Below are 21921 nucleotides of genomic sequence, written 5' to 3'. Positions count from 1 at the left end.
ATATAATAAAATGGCAAATCACAGGGTGATGTAATGAAATTTTCACACACTAAAATGAGCAATTTAACGCATACTAACGCATACGCTAAAGATCTATTTTTACAGTCAGACCAAAGGGACTTGTTCATTTTATACAAAACTACATGAAAGAGGTCGACTTGTTCATTTTATACAAAACTACATGAAAGAAATAAGTCAGTCATGGGTCTCGGCTTCTCGGGTGTTAAATTATAGTTCACACTACATCTTGATATACCAAAAATTTCAAAATGACGCACTATTCTGGTGTAACTAGGCATAACATATGATGATTTTTTTTTAACGGCAAATTTGGACTCAGCAACATGCCTCTTCATATAGCCAACTCCAATTCCAGAAGAAACTCATGCTGGGAAATCCCTGTCCCCGTTGATCTCCCAAATTCTTTAAAGCCTCTTTTGATCACGCTTTATATGAAGTTTTATCTATCTTAGCGATCTAAAACTAATCTAATGAACAGCACATGCCATTTAAACCATGCATTACTCTCTACTAAGATCTCCAAAAATGGAAACTGAGTTAAAATAGTCTAGATGAGTAATATGCCGTGGAGAGTATATTTTTTTAACAATAATCAAGACTATATGTATCTAAGTATACACCGAAATTCTAGAGGCATCTTCTTATTATGATCTTTCAAGCAGTTATAATCCATTCTAAGATAACTCATTTAATTGAAATGTCAGTTGGGTTCTATAATCTTAAATTTACAGCTTTATAAGCCTACAGAAATACCATTAGATTAATTCGGCGGCAGCTACCGCTATGCATAAAAAGTTGGTCGCCCTTCTGATGCATTTGAAAGCCTTGAAGCTGAAAATCAATCTGTTGAATTTCCTCAAATTACATAAAGTAGTGGTTGGCCAATCCTCATGCTAGGGTTGCTTTTTTCCCTTTAGCTTCCCGCGACTGCATAAAAGGTCGGTATATGAAGTCGAATTAGCCAGATGCATATACCAGGAAAAATTAGCACTTAAACTTTAAAGGTCAACCAGACTGCTTTTGAAATTAAATTTGATTTACATTTTCCATTTGGCATCAATTAACCTCAAAAATCTTTCTACGTGTACCATAACCTTTAGTACACATGTTAGAGGTTCGACATATTCACTTATATGTAGGGAGATCCAGACCATATTTCCTCTCTTACGGGTCAAACAGGTCGTCGAACAGGTTGAAAATAGCCAATGGTGTACTTGTAAGTTTAAAAGATTCTAGATCATTCCGTTCAGAAACAAAATTAGTATTGAGACCATTTAACTTTTGTAATCATATTTAGCAAACTAAAATTTTGAAGGTATATACAAACTTTTTGAACAAAAAGTTTAGTGGTGGACTCAACCTGACTATACATTGCAATAGGTAACCTGACTATACATTGCAATATACCAGTTTGATCTGTTGTCCAATACGTCCATATTGTAACTTTCGATAGAATCATACATTGTCCGAGAATTGAAAGAATTATGATCAAATCACATTGTTGCAAGTTTGAGAAAGAGAAGGGAAAGACCTGTGCAGCAGCAGATCTTTTAGCATCCAAGAACTGGCCATAAATGTTGTATAATCTCTGTTTTTCAGCTTCTGAAACTGAAGGTCGTGCACTGGTGGAAATCGACTGTAAGAGGGTATTAGTAATCAGCGGCATAATCCCAGGCTTGTGAGCGTCTTGACTGTTTAGATGATCATGAACGGCTGCCAGCTGTGCATCTGACAAGAGAGCTTGGAGATCTGCTCCACTAAATCCTTCTGTCACTTGAGCTGTAGTTTCCAAATTGACGTCTTTAGCCAATGGTAGCTGATAATCAAAAGCTCTAGAATGAGATCATGCATCATATAGCAAGTACATATATGTACAATTCATAACCTTAGAGGTGGCAAATGGGAGGACAAGGGTTGGATTATAGCTCAAAACAGATCTTTAAACTGCTGATTAAAATGGTTTAAGTCAGCCAGACAGCAAACACACTTCTATAAAGTATTAAATATAAATAAGGTGTAGATATGATTACACAAACTATATTAATACAATAATCTACACTTTACTTTAATAAAGCCATCTGGGATACATTGTCTTTGAATACTCTTTAAATTACTTTTAATCCATTAGACTGATTTGAAACATTTACGTTTTAGTTAAAATCTTTAAGTTACCCATTTACATGGGTCGAAATTATTTCGTACCTTTCTGGAAAGAACAATAAGAATATCCAGTCTCTCTTGCGGTGACGGAAAATCGCAGAAAAGTAGACGATCTAATCTACCAGGTCGCAGCAAGGCAGCATCGAGTAAATCAGGTCTACTGTAAATCCAAAAAGTATTAACTGATTTAATATCCAAACCCTTAAATAAATTTAATTTTTTTATTTTGAAAGTTCAACGCCAAATTCAAAATTAGTTTCTTTAGCTACAGATACCCATAGGAGCTTTTTTTTTTTTCTAAATCAATTAATACCATATATTGGAAAGGCCAAGTGGTAAGGCATCCTAAAGATCTCAGAAGTGACGCTGATTCATCCGTAATTGGGCTAACATCTTGAGATGGCCAGGAAAAAGTCTAAGATATGACCACGGGTATACCGGTTAGGCCAATCACATCAAAGCCAAAGACCTTACCCCAGCTAGCCTGAAAAGGGATCCATTTCCATTACCTATTTATATAATCTACTTGTTCTTTTTGATGATGAAATGCAATTGTTGGATGTTTAAAAGTCCAAGTCGACTCCAGTTTTGGGCATACAGAGAACGAAAACATTAGTCACATATGGGATCAAAATGTCACAAACACTCAACAAAAAAGGGACTTATAGCCTACAAAGACTTCATTCGGGGTAAAAATCACAACAAAAAAGAGATTTTGTAAGCGTGGAGAAACAGCTAGTCTCATAATGTATAAAAACACCTCACCAAAATTTCGTGCAAAACTTTTAACAAATCATATGAAAATGATATCAAGAACATTCTTCCAGAACTCTTATTTATGGATAAGTAAGAGTTATCATCTTATTTTTAGCTAAGTAATTACGTATTAGATATATTTGCTTTAGATAGAAATTAGGGATCAGATTTACTTTTAGATCGGGATTCATATAGTAAATTATGTCATGGAAAAATAAATAACCAAAGAACCACTAACCTAGTGGCAGCAAAAACAAATACTCCAGTTAACACTTCAACGCCATCTAACTCTGTTAAAAACTGGGAAGATTTGATACAAACATCATTCAGCATAGTAGTCAAAAGGAAACATAATTTGTATCAAGAGTTCAAGACTATGAATTGAATAGTATAAAATAAACTAACTTGATTAACAACTCGATCGGTCACCCCAGTATTGTCATGACCTCTTTTTGGAGCAATTGAGTCAAATTCATCAAAAAAGAGGAGGCATGGGGCTGCTGCTGCTGCTTTTGAGAATATATCACGTACCTGCAATTAAACGATCCACATCAACAACATTCCATAAACACACAAATAATGTCTTCAGTGCTTAAAAAAGATTTAACAGAAATAGATATTGCAATCTAAGATATACGACTTGTTTTAAGCATGTTTAATGTGAAGAGAGTTTTGCACAGCTTCTAGAGAGTTTTGCACAGCTTCTAAAACATCTTTTGGGCAAAAGGCTTTACACCTGGTAAACATGCTTCTAAAACATCCCATATGTTGTAATTGGATCAGGGAGGGTTAGCTAATAAGGGATCATAAAACACCAAAATATACTGACAGGTGCTAAACTGTGTGGGATAACAGGAATCACTCCACAAGATCAAATTAAAAAGAATTTCCAAGAATTGGTTCCATTATAATCAAACAATAATCATTATTGTTTTGTACATTCGAGGTTACAAAATAACAAACAATTATGACTTATTTATACTATGCCGCGTGAAGGTTATTTCCATGCCATCATGTCCCTTGAACCGGTTTTGTTGCTTCACCAGGAGTGTCTCAATTCTGAAAAGTTTCCTCCTTTCATGAACACCATCTTTTTCTAAAACAATATTTATGTGTTTAGTCCCTAAACTATTGCAACTAATACAACTATACTAACAAGATATAAAAGATTACAAATGGCCAACAGTTCCCCACTTCCACCCTAATTGTTTAAGTCTTGTTCTTCTTGATCTTTGCTTCATACAAACATCGCTTCACACAAACTTTTGTTCTTCACACGAAGTTGCTTTACCCAACGGCTTTCACAATTTCTTGACTAATCCGAGTCACGAAGTTGCTTATTGATTCCTTCATAGTTTGACCATATCACTCCATCATGAATGTTTAACACGTTAAACTTCTTGTATTCACCGTTGTTTCTCACAAGATGTCGTTCAAATTTTCTTCATAATCTCCCTTGATTATTGCTTCGCGCAATATTAGTGCTTGATCGGCATTTTCTTAATACAAATCAAATCACTTGATTTCTTTTATCATATCGTTTCACACGATATTGGCTTCACGCCCTTTTCCCTATTGATCAATCACTGATCCGCTCTTCTCGAACTTGCCTTCACAGTCAACATGAATGTTTCACACAAGACAACCCAAACTTTTCTTTGTCGACATCCGTGCACATCACACGAATATCAACATCACTTTTTCTTTCTTCATGTTTGTATCTCACAAACACTCTATTCTTTTGCCCTAACGGTAACATGAATATTTCACACAAGACACAGCCCAAACTTTTCTTTGTCGACATTAGTGCATATCACACGAATATCAACATCACTTTTCCTTTCTTCAAGTTTGTATCTCACAAACACTCTTTTCCTTCTATTATTCAGTATAATAAAGTACATTAAAGAGTACATTTAAGGCCCTGGCATTCTTCATATTCCCTGATTAGATAACTGTCATCGGTCATCCTTTGATATGCTCTTGTATAGATCTATATATATAGGATCTGCTGTACTCTTTTACACACAATAATCAATATATATTCTTGTTACGTATTCTATACTCTATTTTACTTGGTATCAGAGCCAAGGGTTTTGCCCTTGCTCTTTGCTGTCACATTCAACAGAAAAACAAACAACACAAAAAATTATTTGATATTCAATCTTACAATGGCTGATCAACTTACAGCCTTTACCTCTATTGAGAAAACTGCCCATAACTCTCACAAGTTTGGTTTCACTTTATCTCCTACAAACTATGGTCAATGGAAACTTATGATCCAGCCCTTTCTTGCTACACACAGTTTATTTGGCTATGTTGACGGGAATATTCCCTGTCCACCTTCAACCATTTCCTCTCCAGGAACTTCTTCTTGGAAGGAAGATGCTGCTACTAGTGTCACACGACCAGATCCCAACCATACTTGTCTGCTAATCCGGTTTTTCATGCTAGAACAAAACACGTGGAAGTAGATTTTCACTTTGTACGGGAGAAAGTTGCTCAAAAAAAGTTATATGTTCCGTTCATTTCGACACATGTTCAAATTGCTGATGTGTTTACAAAGCCGCTGCAATCCGACTGTTTTCTGTTCTTAAAATCCAAGCTAAGAGTTGGTCCCCGGCCTTAGCCTTAGCTTGCAGGGAGTATTATTCGGTATAACAAAGTACATTAAAGAGTACATTTAAGGCCCTAGCATTCTTCATATTCCCTGATTAGATAACTGTCATCCTTCGATATGCTCTTGTATAGATCTATGTATATATATAGGATCTGTTGTACTCTTTTACACACAACAATGAATATACAATCTTGTTACATATTCTATACTCTGTTTTACTAATCACGCCGCACAAGATAACAAAAACAACCTTTATGCAATTCCTTCTTGTCACAAACATACAACACACCAAAACTAAATCATTTCTGTAAATCTTGATCAATCGCTGATCCGCTCATCTGACTGTTGGGAACAGGTTGCACAGCGGAAGCAATAAACAACACGAGAATTAACGAGGTATCTCACACAATGGGTAGATGCAACTAGGGTTTTTTATTAAGCTCAGTACAAAAATTACAATGCATAAGCTAGGATATATATATATATATAAGTCTAGGGTTTCTTGCTAATAAAGCCCAAGGCCTTAACAAAATCCTGACAATCTCCCGCCTAAAGGCCTTGCGAGAAAACAAGTCACCAACAAAAACACAGCAATCAAAATCTTGAGCAACAAGTAATCCAAAAACACATGGAACAGAAGTACAGGTCCAGCTCAACAAACAAGTCAAACTTCAAACCATAATATACCTAGTTGGAGTAGACCCCGCTAGTTAGCAAACAGATGGCCCTATTAAAGTCTTTGATGACTCCAACAAGGTCTTAGAGGAACACTTCCCACTACGGTAACATTATGGTTTGAAAACAGATGGCCCTATTAGACCCCACTAGTCAGCAAACAAATGGCCCTATTAGACCCCACTAGTCAGCAAACAGATGGCCCTATTAGACCCCACTAGTCGGCAAACAGATGGCCCTATTAGAGTCTTTGATGACTCCAACACGGTCTTAGAGGAACACTTTCCACTACGGTAACATTATGGTTTGAAAACAGATGGCCCTATTAGACCCCACTAGTCAGCAAACAGATGGCCCTATTAGACCCCACTAGTCAACAAACAGATGGCCCTATTAGACCCCACTAGTCAGCAAACAGATGACCGCACTAGTCAGCAAACAGACGGCCCTATTAGAGCCTCATAATTGACAACGGCGACATCTTACCACTAGCGGGGTGTCAAACATGATGTTATAAGCCACGTTTCTCATCAAACTCAATGTATTCATCCCTCTAGCTTTTTTACCCTTTGTATCCCACAAAGCTTCCCATTCTTTATCCTTCTTCTTCGGATTTTCCCCAAGTACCAAAAATCCAAACAGTCAAACCTTTCAGTCACAAATTCCCGATTTTCAGCCCTAATGACAAACGAAAAAAAAAAACCACCAAAGTTAACGGGCTTCAACATTTAATTAACACCCGTCAAGATGTGTATCAAACATGGGTTCGATCCTCATCCCATGCAAAGGTTGGAGGGCCTTTTCTACCATTTAGGTAGAAACTGGAAGCAGCCTCTCTACTTAGGTAGAGCCTCTCTACTTAGGTAGAGGTAAGGTCTGTCTACATCTTAACCTCCCCCATACACCGTCGAGGTATTGGGGCTCAAAACCCGCGGAAGGCGGCACTGAGTAGTTACTTACTTACTTACAAGATTTGTATCAAACCAGAAAATAAAAAAAGAACAAGAAAAGAGATGGATAATCTGGATTAATGCCCCAGTAGCCCCTAGTTCCTAAGACCAACTAATAATAATCTTCCATACCCTAAACAATTGGCTGTCGCCTTATTTAAAGTACCACTAGACATGGCCTAACTTGCCTACCAAGACATTACTATAATTAATAATTAATTATTCGAACGACACTTAACCCTTGACCCATTCAGCCCCCGTTAAACATCTGGACCCATTAGGCCCATCTTCTTCCTACATATTCATATCATTACTCCGCCCCCAAAACGCATCTTGTCCTCAAGGTGTGGCTTCAAAAATTGATTCAGGTTATTCCCGGATCCCATATGATGACTTGAAATTCCAAAGCTTGCAGATTATATTGTTGTAACACAAACTCAATCATGGATTTGTCTTCCAACCATACCTTAAGCCCATAACAAGTCGAGTATTTTGAAGATTGCTCGATAAAATCATTAAACTGCCACTTCAACTTCATATGAGGTGTATGGTGTATGGTGTATGAGGTAAAACTTTCAGCAAGGCAATCTCACCTGGCACCCAAGTAGCCTCATCGTTTTCAATGAACTTATGACCTAATTCTTCTGACACCCCGATGATAGTTGTAGGTTTGATAGGATCAACATTAAACTGATCCTCATCAATCACCGCTGGTTTAACAACCACAACATCGATTCTGCAACTTGTGGTTTGGTTTGAATATGGGAATTGATCAGAATGTGCAGGAGCTCAAAGAGGAGATACAACTCAGAAGGAAGATAGGTCAAAGAGTCATGCTAAAACCTTGGATATTTTGAGGAATCGGGTGAAGCCATTTTTGGATTCTATCGAACAGGTAGGTGTTACACCAACCGTTCCCACCATGAATCCACCAAAATCAACCCCTGTGATATTGAAGGATAAGATGGGATCACAGCCAGTCGCTCTTGTGTATGCTGATTTTCAGCAGTCACTTGCGGCTTCAAAGGCTAGGATGGATCACATTCATGCTGAGATCATGGCATTGTTGAGGAATCGGTTTCCATTCAAGGCATCAGGAGAAGAAAACACATCTAAATCTGATGGGACAGATTTACAGCAGCCTGTGGTGGAAGAAAAGCATGTTGAATGGTGGAAGAAAAGCATGTTGAATGCGAGTCCCATGATGAGGAAATTAAACCCAATACCCTTGGACAACCGGAACTTAGTGGCCAAGGGATGAGGGAATGCGAGATGGAGGATAGAATTGAGAAGATGTTGCAATTTGAGTTGCCTCTGAACAACAAGATTGAAGCAGAAGGGTGTCTTATAGAAATTCCTGGTTATCTTAATTCACTACAACATGCTAATAAAATGTCACAAGGTTGGTTGAGTGACACAAAAACAGAAATCAGGGGCTTGGATCAGAAACATGTTGTCATGGATATTGCTTTTGAAAGTCAGAAACATGCTGCCATGGATGTTGCTTTTCAAAAACAACAGACATCGGAGCAGAAATTTAGTTGCCAAGGTACTCAAAGGGAAGGTTTAAAACGGGTAGTGGAGGGGGATCGAAGAGATAACACACGAGTAATGACAATCAATTTGGGTCATATAATTCACATGGTGGCCGAAGGCCGAAGATTGAAGATGACTACCCATGGGATCCTAGAATTACTAGAGGCAACTTTTCAAAGCAACACTTTGAGGACAAGGTGTTTTTGGGGGCGGGAGTAATGATATGAATTAGGGTGAAGAATTTAATGGGCCGAATGGGCCAGGGGATTAAGGGTCGTCTAAGATTATTATTAATTATTATTATTAGTTATTATTATTATTTACTAGTGGTCAAGTTAGGTTAAGAAGTCTGTCTATTTAAATAAGGCCATAGGCCACTGTTTTTAGGTATAGAATTATATTAACATTGTTCTTAGGAACTAGGGCTGCTGCTGGGGCATTAATCCAAAATCGGGCTACTAGAGCCTATCCAGTTATCAATATATTGTCGTGTTCTTCATATATAGCTGTTTTCGGGGCCTAATACATATCAATTACCAATTGATACGAACCCATCCCATAATAGGTTTGTATCATGCCACAAGCTAGGTGTAGAACTCACTCCCAAAAGCTAGCTCAAAGAAGGATGTGACACCTAGGCTTATAAACCACCAACCAATCTCATACTTGGCCGACGTAGGATCATATCAATGCCCCACCAATTGAAGAGCCAACGTCCTCGTTGGTCACGGCTATGTTGGTCACGGTTGGCACCCTTCTCCATGGGCCCAAAGCCACCACTCCGAGCGTTAGAACCTCGAAAGGTAGGGCTAGCTCTGATACCAATTGATGTGTATCAAACCAAAAATAAAGAAAGAACAAGAAAAAAGATAGATAATCTGGATTAATGCCCAGTAGCCCCTAGTTCCTAAGAACAATTAATAGTTTTCTTCCATACCCTAAACAATTGGTTGTCGCCTTATTTAAAGTACCACTTGACATGACCTAACTTGCCCACCAAGACATTACTATAATTAATAATTAATTATTAGAACGACACTTAACCCTTGACCCATTCAGCCCTTAAACATATGGACTCATTAGGCCCATCTTCTTCCTATAGATTCATATCACACGGCCGTTTGTTTTTTCCTTGCCAACTGTTCATATCACACTAACTACAACACCTTTTATATTACTTTTGTTCTTTTGCTTTGCTTCTCTTCTTATCGCTAGTCACAACTAAGGCATCGAACAAAAATCTCCTTGTCTGTTTCTTCTTGCAGTCACGCCAGACCAACATCACAAAAAAAGCCCCCTTGAACATGATCCTTCCGCAAATACGTTGCACTCTTTTTCCGTATCTTATGCTTGAACGAAGAAACGACCCATAAACGACCCTCACAATCGAACATATGTAACAACAAAAAAGATAATTCTGGTTTCGTAACTCTCAAACAGACCCAAGGCATACATCCCTTCTCAAACTTCCAGCTTATATGACACACCCAACGGCCACAATTTCTTCGTGAACCCCTGTTTTCATCCCTGTTGCAGAATGAAAACAAACGAAGAATAATTTTGATCTTCTCCATCGATTATTCCGAATTGGAACCAATATCTTGAAACACTTTGAGTATTCGGGTTGAATACCATGTTTGGATCACAGGAATTACTCCACAAGATCAAAATAACACGAATTTGCAAGAGTTGGTTCTATTATGATCGAACAATAATCATTATTGTTTTCTACGATCGGGGTTACAAAATAACGATTAAATATGACTTATTTATACTATGCCACATGACAGTTATTTCCAAACCATCATGTCCCTAGAACAATCGTGTTGCTTCACCAGGAGCGCATCTCAATTATGAAAAGTTGCCTCCTTTCATTAATATTGATTCATCTTTTTCTAAAACAATACAAATGGCCAACAAACTAAAAGGGTTGTCATGGTGTATTGAGATTGATTATGTGATAATAAATATTCTCAATTAGGTAATCATCCGTGTTAAAATATTCTGATTTTCTAGGATGTTAATGGATTAAATGACAAAAAACAAACATTTTATATATAGTTGAAGTATTCAAATTCAGAATATGACAACGTATAATTCGTCAACTGAAGTCAGAGTGAGAGGTAATATGATATGATCTCACATCGGCCAAGTATGGGATTGGTTGGTGGTTTATAAGCCTAGATGTCCTCTCCTCCTTTGAGCTAGTTTTTGAGAGTGAGTTCTACACCTAGCTTATGGCATGATACGAGCCTATTATGGGATGGGTTCGTATCAATTGGTATCAGAGCCAGCCTTACCTTTCGAGGTTCCAACGCTCAGAATTTTGTCTATGGAGTAGTGGCTTGGACCCAAGGAAAAGGGTGCCAACCGTGACCGGCATAGCCGTAACCAACAAAGACGTTGGCTCTTTAAGGGTGGGGCATTGATATGATCTCACATCTGCCAAGTATGGGATTGGTTGGTGGTTTATAAGCCTATGTGTCCCCTCCTGCTTTGAACTTGCTTTTGAAATTGAGTTCTACACCTAGCCTAGCTTATGGTATGATACGAGCCTATTATGGGATGGGTTTGTATCATAATATCCACGTGCATGTCTATTGAGTACAGATATGAAGTATATAGACAAGAGTAGATAGTTATCCTAGTGGGGTAACTGAATGTCTGTTCCTAATATTTAGCCTTCTAATAAATGTTCAATAATATACCCTACACCAACTATATAAAGTATCCTATCTAGTTTCAATTACTCTAAACATCTATAATTGTTAACGTCAAAAGTATGGTTAACAAAGGGGGTAAATAAGTAATCTTACTATTTATTTATTTTTTGTTTAACGGCAAATCTTACACTAATGCTAAGCTACCCCAAATATTACTAAATAACACCATGCCACGGTTTGAACCTTGGTCTATAACCCAAGAGGCAAGGGCCTTTCTACCAAATGGGCTAACCCCACATTGGCATCTTAATATTTCTTATATATTATATATATATGGGAAAATGATTTATGCAGCTATGCTAACCCCTATATATATATATATATGGAAACGTTATTTTGAGTCCAAAAAGGGTCCATTGATTTTCTTTCATCTCCTCAAATCCCAACCACCTCCTACCACCACCACCATCATCTCCGACCACCACCATGATTTTGGCGACGGCGACCACCGCTACCACCACTTACACATGTGTAAGCACTACCACCATCATCTCCGACCACCACCATGATTTTCCGGCGACGGCGACCATCGCCACCACGACTTACACATGCATAAGTTAACTTACACATGTGTAAGTTATATGGACCCTTTTTGGACTCAAAATAAGTTAGACTCTAAATAACTTGCCCATATATATATATATTTTCAGCAGCATGTATTTGAATAATTATCCAAATATTTGAATAATTATCCAAAACTGATTACTTGATTCCTAAATTATCGAATAACTTCACCCAAAAGTGAAATCTCATTATAATCAATACAAGTGATATTCAAGAACTTCTCTAAAATGAACTATAGAGGCTCGGATTTGTACATTGTCATAAGCCTATGTTCTCCTAACTGCTCACTAATTGTTGTCCCGTTATATTTTAGAGATAAAGATGGCTAGACATTGCATAGGAAAATGCATATAGTTTACTATAGGCCTTCTGTTAATTATAGATAAGGGTCTCATTGTATTCTAGAGATCAAGATGGGCTATACATTGCATAAGAGAAAATGCAAATAATTTATTATAGCCTGTCTGCTTATTATAAGAAATAAAAAAAATAAAATTAAAAAAAATTAAAAAAAAAACACTAAGAATTACATATAGGGGTCTGAATTGGTGCATAACTTACCGCTTGCTCAGAAGCACCGATATATTTATTCAGCAGCTCGGGTCCTTTCACAGAGATAAACCGTAGTGAACATGCAGCAGCAGCAGCACCAACAATATGTGTTTTACCGCAACCAGGAGGACCATATAAGAGAACATTAGACCTCATCCGTAGAGGAGCTTGTGAAAATATCATTGGAAACTTTGAAGGCAGTTCAATCATCTGACATGGTGATATATATATATATAAGCATACAAGAAAGCATAAGTTAAAAATTATGAACTTGGATATATCGTACAAAAGTAACTAGACACGTGGAAAGGGTGGCTAACATGGCTCGTTGACCCAAAAAAGATTAGACATGTAACAATTCATATGATTGCTTATGTGTCATTAAAGATTTGGGGTTGTGTTTCATCTCAGATAGATCAAATCATAAAATTGTCTAAAAGAGGAACTGGTCAACTGGGCCAAAATGGTTGAAAATTAACCTCCTAAATACTTTTTATCCAAAAACATAGATTATAATTATACAAAAATAACTTTTGAAGCAATAACAGACACGTCAGCTATTACAGAACTTTCTAAATTTTAAAGAAAACTCGTTATGACCCATTACCCGACCCGCTCATGTAGCCACATCCAAGTTACATACAAAACTTTAACTCGAGATCGTACCGTGGAAAGTCGCTATACAAAAAGAAGTATGTACCTCTTTGATAGAATTACGAATTTCAGTTAGACCACCAACATCCTGCCAGCCTCCATGGCCCTTCTCGGAAGCAGACTTAGTAATATCACGCATGGCTATCGGCAAAAACCCCTTCATTGCTTGTAGAAAATCATCCTTTGTCAAAGTAGGTTTATTGTCACTCCCAAAAGTCAAGCCACCAGAGACAAAGCGACCAGTAGCAGCATGAACTGACCTATCAACCAAAATTTCCTGCAAAAGTTCAAATACATTTAATTCGCCTTCATTTATTGATGAAGGAGACCCGTGACCCAGATTATCTTCTATTTTAATAAGTTATATTTTATTTTTATAAGTTATCTTTTTATTTATTTAGATAATTATGAGTTGATTTGTTTCTTGTTTTAATAAATTTAGAATTAGTATAAATAATAGGATGAAGAATGTTGAGAATCAGTTTTTTCTGATATAAAGAAAATAGAGAACTTGTGCTCTTAGAACCCTTTGGTTCAATTATGTCTTTGATTCATCATTAGTTTTCTTAAGCCATTTGATTGCGCTTCTTTCTGCATCATTTATTTTAACTAGCCGAATGCAAAACTGCCATTTGTATGGTAAGGAGACATATTTAAATGCACTAGTAATAAAAAAGGTGCATTAGGTTTAAAAAAATAATAGTTAACCAAACACATATCCATGAGATTAAAAAAAAACAAATACCAGATCATATGCATCATATCCATCACATGAAGAAGCTACATCCACCAAAATGTCATCAAAACATAATAAAGAACGTTTCTGAATCTCATTTTTCAGTAAAGCACCACGTTCAGCAGCTGCAGGAGCAGCCAGTTGCACATGGAAGTCAAACCTGCCTGAAATCAAGCTTTTTGCATCAGTATGCCAAAAGTTAGTTCTACTTCTTATACGAGGAGTGTAACTAACCAGAAGAGCTCAAGGCCTGTGGAATACTAGTTAGGGTCTGCACACAAGCTATCAATGCAATGGGACCAACTCCACATGAATTCTTACACTTTTCCTGTAAATGTGTATACAATTTTTTTACTACCAAATTAAATCTCAAAAGAAGTACAGCTACTAAACAACATATTCGGTGACATATATTGCCATTTATATTACAACCAATAATTCATTGAATAAACTCGATATACAAGCAACATTTTGAGTGGGATTGCTTTAGTTCAAATGTATAAAGACTAGCATTGTTGCTATATATCATAACACAATATAGACAATAAGTATGAGACTTATAACCACTTCCCTAGTTACACCTAACTAGAGGTGACATGATAGGTTAAGACGATCAGGTCAAGTAACAGGTCAAACTGTGTTTGGCTCAGAATAGGTCATCTTTTAGTACCGGATAGGGTTGAGTTTCAAACATTTTGTCCCTTTTTATTTTAAAAATGTAATAAAAAAACACATCGAATGCATTAGTTATGATTACAAACACAATATTATTACAAAGCTCTTTCCAAAAAAATGTAAGTTCTCTGATCACAAGAATTCAGAAAATATTATTATTACCTGAAGTTCAAAAAGCAAACATATATGCCATGTTGTCCCTCTAATAATGGAGATTTACTTAAAACCATTACTGCCTACGATTTACAATAATATACTGAATCTTTAAATAAAGTTATTTAAGAGATTTTTAGCATGATACACATCAGATGACTTTGAAGTTTTTGACCTGTTCCTTTTAGGCTAAAAAGTTTATTTGACCTGTTCGGAATATTAATAATCCGAATCAGCTCAATAATAAGATTGAAAAGATGGATCTGCCAATATAACTCACAAAAACTACCACTTAAATGATCGTTGAGATAAACACAAGAACCGAATATCAAAATCAGATGAATTAACAGTAGGGTGTAACGATACCTCATATTCATCCAAGATGCCTGTGAGAAATTCTAATAACAATGTAGAAGAAGATGAAGCGTGAAGGTCTTCTGAGTTATTATGAGATGCTATTATGCTATCAAGATCGTCAAGTACCACAAGAGAAGGAGCATGATCCAATGCTTCAGCTAAGTAACTAGAAAGAGCTTGATGGATTTTTTGGGACTTATCTGAGGAAAGTCTAGAACAGCTTACATAAACTCTGCAGATGTAACCCTCCAAGATGATTACTCTTAACAAAATAAAAATAATAATAATAATGTCATTGTAGCTACAGAAGTCACATAATACCCTACATGTGTGCCAAGACACTATCATCTTCTTCAATAGTTTTTGCAACAGTTGTGGCTAATAACGTCTTACCAGAACCCTGACATATAAAGAAACAGATCCACTGTTATTCTAAAAGCCTTCCTTGATTAAATTCTACCATTATTTTTTTCTCAAAACCGAAAATATGCATGTCAGCTTGAAGGTTAGATATAATATAGCTATGGTAGTTATATGTTAAATGTTGTTTCTTTTATAGGATACTGTAAATGTAAGAGTACTAACAGGAGGTCCATAGATCAACACATGTCCTGGAAAAGGGAGATCATAAGTACTTAGGAACGTGCTAGAGGTAGGGGACAATAACACCATCAATCCTGCAGAAAGAAAGCACTTTGTCACTTTGTCAGATAGAAACACAGGTTCAATATTTGGTTCAGAGTCAAATATATGTTATTTATATTATCAAATATGCCCATGAGTATAAGACTGCTTTACTTTTGTCTTTTCTGTCAATACACATAAAAAAGGATAAAAGATTAAGATAACATTAGTAATGAAATCTACTCAACTCTTTATGAGTTTGTAGACATACATGCCATCAACTATCCTGACAACATCCCCGACATATCACTTCGTTGAATAGGAATGGGCAAGAGCATACTAGAGATGCCAATCTAATCGTTTAATTTGTAGATGGGTCAAATCAGGCTGTATATGTTTATAACCACACATCAGATACAGAAAACTAGTAAAAAATGAAATAGGTACACCAACGAAGTGATTAAATCAATAAATCACCCGCTTGACCGGCACCCTTTGACACACTACCCAGCCCGATTTGCAGCCACTGGTATTGACAGTAAGTTACTACTACTAAGATGAAAAATCATACATCCAAACTATGCACCAGTAGTAATTATCAGTAGAGTGAGAAAATCAAAAACTAAGATGAAAAATCATACATCCAAACTATGCACCGGTCGTAATTATCAGTAGAGTGAGAAAATCAAAGCTAAAGTACCTACTATTAGTTACATCTGCTGCTGTTGTGCCCATCCAGCTCAATGAAGATATCTCTATATTAGATCGATTTTCAGATGCCCTTTCTTTAACAGAATAAAGAGGTAAACCTTCACCCAAACACGACTTCTGTAGAAAAAAATCTAAGCTTTTCTGATTTACTTTTGTCTTGTGTCTTTCCAAAAATTCAATCTCGTAAGCTACTCCACTTTTCACAGTGTCTTCAGAAACTGACATAACGTACATGATATCCACTGATGATTCACCACTCTTTCTTACTTCATGTTTTTTCACATGTTTTATAAATTCAAGATCTTTAACCTGAAAGTGAACCAACGTCTTGTTTCCCAAAATAATAGAACTTGATTCTGTTTTAGAAAAAGAAAAAATAGCATCTTGTTGAGCCAGAATCCATGCACGCAGAAGATGTAGTAACCCAGTTCTAGTACTGGAGCTGACAGGGGTTTCTTCATTTTCATGATCTGATGATTCATCTGAAAGGACTGTGATTATTCTCTCATGAGTTGACCAATCAGGCATGTCAGATTGGGTGTCCGAGTTTGTCTTTAAAAACATTTTCCCTCGCTCTCGATTCTTGCGGCCATTAAGATTATCAAAACCGCCATTTTCAGCGAGCTTTTTCCCAAGAAACTTGAATTGACAGGGAGAAAGAAGAAATGAAGGGGCGTCTTTTTGTACGATTACATTGCAACTTTTCACATGTACCCCTGGAAAATAAAAAGGACAATATATTTACATGGTTGCATCTACCCTAACATTTGTTTACTCAAAGATCTTACACAGATTAATCAGCAACAGCAATAAATACCAAACAGGCACAACCAGAAAAAAGAAAAGAATAAGACAAGTGCTTAAAACTGCACTGAGATGAGAGCTCTGATTGCTTGTTATTCTGGATTCCATGTAGTACTACCACCAATTTAAGTTTTACTTGTATAATAAAAAGGCGCAATTAATGATAAAACAAGATAATAGAATAAAAGCATCAGATCAGAACTTACAAGAATGTAGGCTCGCTCTCAAATAATACCGTAATGAGTGAGCTATCATGACATGTCCTCTAGCCACAGAATCTGAAAGCAGAACACAAACAATAGCCTGTCTACTGTCCTTGTCAAATGGATTTCCCTTATTAACTTCTTTTAGAGTTGAATTTTCATGATTTAACTTGCTTTCCTTTTGAACCAACCTTGTCTCTAAAACTATAGTTTGAAGAGAATCTAATGAAAAAAACTCAGCTGTTTCTGGATGAATAAAGGCAGCAGAAGTGAGTATCATCCCCATCTCAGTGTCATTGACTTGACATTTCTGAAGAAATCTGTTGTCACCGTCTTGAATACGTAGTAATGCCTTTACAATGGAGTTTCCGGTTTTTCTGCGTCTCTTAGGAGCAACAGAGACTTCTGTCCCCGGCACAAGTTGCACTGAACAATACTTAATTAAGAAGTTAGTAACATAATAATAATACAACCACCGAAAGTCTGAAATGTTCACTATAGAAGGCAATATGGGCAGGGTGGATAATGAGTCAAAATGGGCTTGGGTCAAAAACAGATAATGTTTTGCGGTCAGTTGGGTTGGGTCGATCCACCAATACTTTCTTTTCCATTCTCTATCTTGTAAACACTACGCTTATTAAAGTATAATTATGACATCTATATGATTAAAATGGTAATAGGTTTTCTTTAATATAGCTTTAGCTCCATATACATCTGATTACATGTTAGGCCACTTTGACCATTTAACAGGTTTGACCCTTTTGGGTTTTAGCTAAACTTTTATTTTTCACCCTGTTACCAATAACATACCACCTGAATAAATATGTTTCCATACAAATGGTTGAAAATTCCACCTCTAGTTCACATGGTCCTGTCAAGTATTCGATGACCGCATAACAACATTACAAATTAACAGAGACCCATTATTACAGTGTCAGAATATCAGGACCATGAGTAATCTAAAATGAAGTCAAGCTCGATGCTTAAAAGTTGTCATTTGTTAACAGGATTGTAAGTTAGCATCATAAATAGCATACTCTACTTTTAAAAATTAACTAAGCATAGCAGATATATTTCTACAGGAAAAAACGATAGATGTGAGCTCACCCATTGGTTCCTTGGGATCAGTTGAGAGTACAGAAAATGTAACAGTTTTATGCCCATGCAACCACAAAGGAAATCTCATTCCATCATGGACAATTCCTACCTGCAGCCGTTAAATATATGAATTATAGAGTCAAATAGAAGAGATACTAATGAAATAACCATCTGGTACCTATCAAAGTGTAATAAATTTTTTCTTACTTCTACTAAAGGTTAACCTAAGATCAAAATCGAATATCCCTACAAGCAAAAAAATGAGATCAATGCTCGGCAAGAAGATTAAAATCCTTAAGAGCAAATTGCTAGAATGTTAGAGTAAGGTGTAGTTTGTTATATCACTTTATAGACAATTTTGAATTTCCACTCCCCAATGCTGTGATTCTAAACTGCCATTTAACTCTATGTATTTAGCAACAGCGGTAAAACTGACTGTGCGTAAAAAACAGAACATGTATACACATATACCCGTCTTATATTCGAGTGAATACACATTTCGATAATTCAGTACTATTTAATTTTGTATGAATGAATTTTGCAAATTAGGTATTCATTTAAGTATTTATCACTGATGCGGTGTAAACCAGATTTACCTAAAAGACTGAATTATCCCAATGTAACACCAAAGAATCAAACAAACACAAGATAAGAAAGTAACAAGAGCCGCTTAAAGTCGGTTGTTAAAGAATAATATTGAATTTGAGCTCCAGGCACTCCTATAGGTTCCACAATTAACCAAATATCTGACTGAATAACAATAAGGTGGCCATAGCCCTTATTTAATCAAGTGTTGTAAACCTAAACTTGGTGCACAAGGAAATACTAAAATAAAAGACATTAAGCATTAAAGATAGACACTTTGCACCACTGCACTTAACAACAGTCGATCCATATCAATTACATTACGAAATAACTTGCTTTGACACATGGGAATCTGACATTCTTATTGTTAAGGAGGATAATTTGCAATTGCATCATCAATACACAATAGTAACTCATGTAATACCTTCCTAGCACCTCCGAAGCTAAAAGAAAAAAGATTGCCCCACTTGCAAAACCAAGATGTTGGTGAAATAAATTTAACGCAATAACACACCCAGCGAAAGTAAAATATAATAGCATACTATACTCTCTGTAATAACGAGTAACCACCCCACCTGCTTTAAAATAGCTGCCTCTGCATGCTCTGCATTTAGCTCTAGAACTTCCCAATCATCTTCGGTATCAGGTTCTATCATCACACTGATGGCTTTTGGAAGATTAGGAATGGCACGTACTCTAACAATTGTATGATCCGGCAGACGAATACATTCTGCAAATTGTTGAGCAATCTGCATAGACAAAAAAAAAAAAAAAAAAAAAAAAATTAATCAAATTTTTCATTTTTTATGAAAAATGAATCAAATTTTTCATAAACATGAATATAAAAACCATCAAACTAAGTTACTCAATAAGCTATACGCACTCCTAGAGTCCTAGAGTCTAAACATATGGCTATTTGCCTTGCAAAATAATACTTTCCTAAAAAGCAAATAAGCGATTTTCAAGGGATGATGATCAGTACACCACGAAATGAACTTCGTATTGACTGTAAAGCATTTTTGGCGGTGCCTGCTAAAAATAAGTTGGTGTACCGGTCATCTCCCATTTTCAAGCGAGTGGTTGTTAGAAGTTATTTGCTTATCCACAATATAAATATTTATATTATAATAAATATATAAATATAAAAAAACAATCTCAATCACTGATTTTATATATAAATAATAATAACAATAATAAGTAGTAGTAGTAGTAGTATTGAAACAATTAGAGAAAAGAACCTGAATAGCGGAAGAGGAAGAAGAGGAAGAGCCAGACCAGGCGACATACCAGAAGTCATCAGGATTAGCAAGTGAACGAAGTTCAAGAGCTATAAAAGAAGAAGAAGTAGATTGGAGGAGTGTTTGAATAAAATGAAATGGCAATGAAACGTAACAACCTTGAATTCCTGCAACTGATCTTACTTCCATCTCCATTTTCCACACCCGCAATTTTGCGATATGCTCTGATATTTTATATATATATATAGGATAGAATGTATATAATATTATAAATAAACGATAAAACCTAATTGGTGTGGCCTCTCAAAGGAAGATAATAGAGATATGGAAAAATAAAAAAAAAAAGTGAAGTAGTGCAATACTGTATGTTAAATACGTTCATTTTTAGACCTATGCGTTAAATTGATTAATGATGATCCGTACCGCAGATTTTACCTAAGCTTAGGTACTGCCACATTAAAAAAAGTTACATATTAAACCTTTGAATTTAATAAACATACATAACCCCTGAATTTTACATAAATTCCCCCTGAATTTTACATAAACTTCCATTGCTTTATTTAAGATAGGTACTGCATGTTTTACCTAACTTTTCCCCAATAAAATAATAATAACTTGTTTTGTTTTTCTCGAGGCTTATGCTTATCAGATTGTTTTTTGATTCATATAAAAATAAAATTAAAAAATTACATTTTTTTTCTTGAACTTTGCACGATTTGCACTTTTTGTCTCTAAAGTGCAAAAATAGCAACAAAAAAAAACCTTAAACTTGGCAGTTTTTTATTTTTCATTCTGCGATAACGGTGTTAGTTTTTCTCCAAAGTCAGAGCTAGTTGATAAGTTCTTGGATTCTCTACCAAAGATATGGACTGAATATGTTCATTATCTTCAGGATGACAAAGAATATAGTTCATGAGATTTTGAGACTGTGGTTTCAAAATTAAAAAACAGAGAAATGAAGAGAAAAATTAAGGATAATCATGCTACTTCAGTTCATTTAGCAAGTACTAGCTCAGGAACCAATGCATTTCTAAGTGTTGTTGAAGCTACACCAATAGTAGATGCAGATGGACTTGCAGGTTATGTTGCTTATGACAATGTTGCTTCTACTGTCAAGAGCAACTCTCAGTCATTTCATGTTATGCCAACGAGTATGAGTTCTGCAGAGGGTAGAATGAATCTTTATTCAGCTTTCTGTTCGGCTCATGAAGCTTATATTGGTGGAAAGGTTTTTGACCCTGCACTGATTGATGAAGACTATAATCAGATAGATCCTGATGACTTAGAAGAAATGGATCTGCAATGGCAGTTTGCTATGTTAACTATTAAGGTCAGAAGATGAACTGAAAGATTTTTTAGTAATGGCACTAAAGGTTTTGATAAATCCAAGGTGAAATGCTTCAACTACGATGGATTTGGTCACTTTGCAAGAAAGTGTCAACGACCCAAGAGGACTGATAATACCGTAGTAGGAAGACAAAACTACAATCAAGGAGGTATTACTTCACCCAATAATCAAAAGACTC

General features: G+C 36.0%; 1 protein-coding gene across 2 annotated transcripts; it reads right to left on the bottom strand.

The window, feature by feature from the left end:
* Positions 1 to 636: 636 nt before the first annotated feature.
* On the bottom strand, positions 637 to 20624 carry LOC122606833 (peroxisome biogenesis protein 1). 2 transcript variants are annotated; one of them, XM_043779705.1, is made up of 17 exons: positions 20396 to 20624; positions 19733 to 19906; positions 18582 to 18681; positions 17478 to 17900; positions 16461 to 17183; positions 15718 to 15809; positions 15459 to 15532; positions 15142 to 15364; positions 14182 to 14275; positions 13957 to 14111; positions 13258 to 13488; positions 12567 to 12767; positions 3343 to 3468; positions 3176 to 3237; positions 2224 to 2341; positions 1553 to 1837; positions 637 to 948 (listed from the first exon to the last, which is right to left on the bottom strand). In XM_043779705.1, exons 1-17 carry the CDS (start codon positions 20588 to 20590, stop codon positions 910 to 912), a joined length of 3315 nt encoding a protein of 1104 aa, XP_043635640.1. In that variant the 5' UTR covers positions 20591 to 20624; the 3' UTR covers positions 637 to 909. The 2 variants fall into 2 exon arrangements, with proteins under 2 accessions (XP_043635640.1, XP_043635641.1); XM_043779706.1 differs by lacking the exon at positions 20396 to 20624 and having other exon boundaries at positions 17478 to 17910; positions 19733 to 19819.
* Positions 20625 to 21921: the final 1297 nt, after the last annotated feature.

Source organism: Erigeron canadensis, chromosome 7 (genome assembly GCF_010389155.1).
Source record: "Erigeron canadensis isolate Cc75 chromosome 7, C_canadensis_v1, whole genome shotgun sequence".
In the NCBI taxonomy this organism is placed as follows: domain Eukaryota; kingdom Viridiplantae; phylum Streptophyta; class Magnoliopsida; order Asterales; family Asteraceae; genus Erigeron; species Erigeron canadensis.
This window is presented reverse-complemented; position numbering and strand designations above follow the sequence as displayed.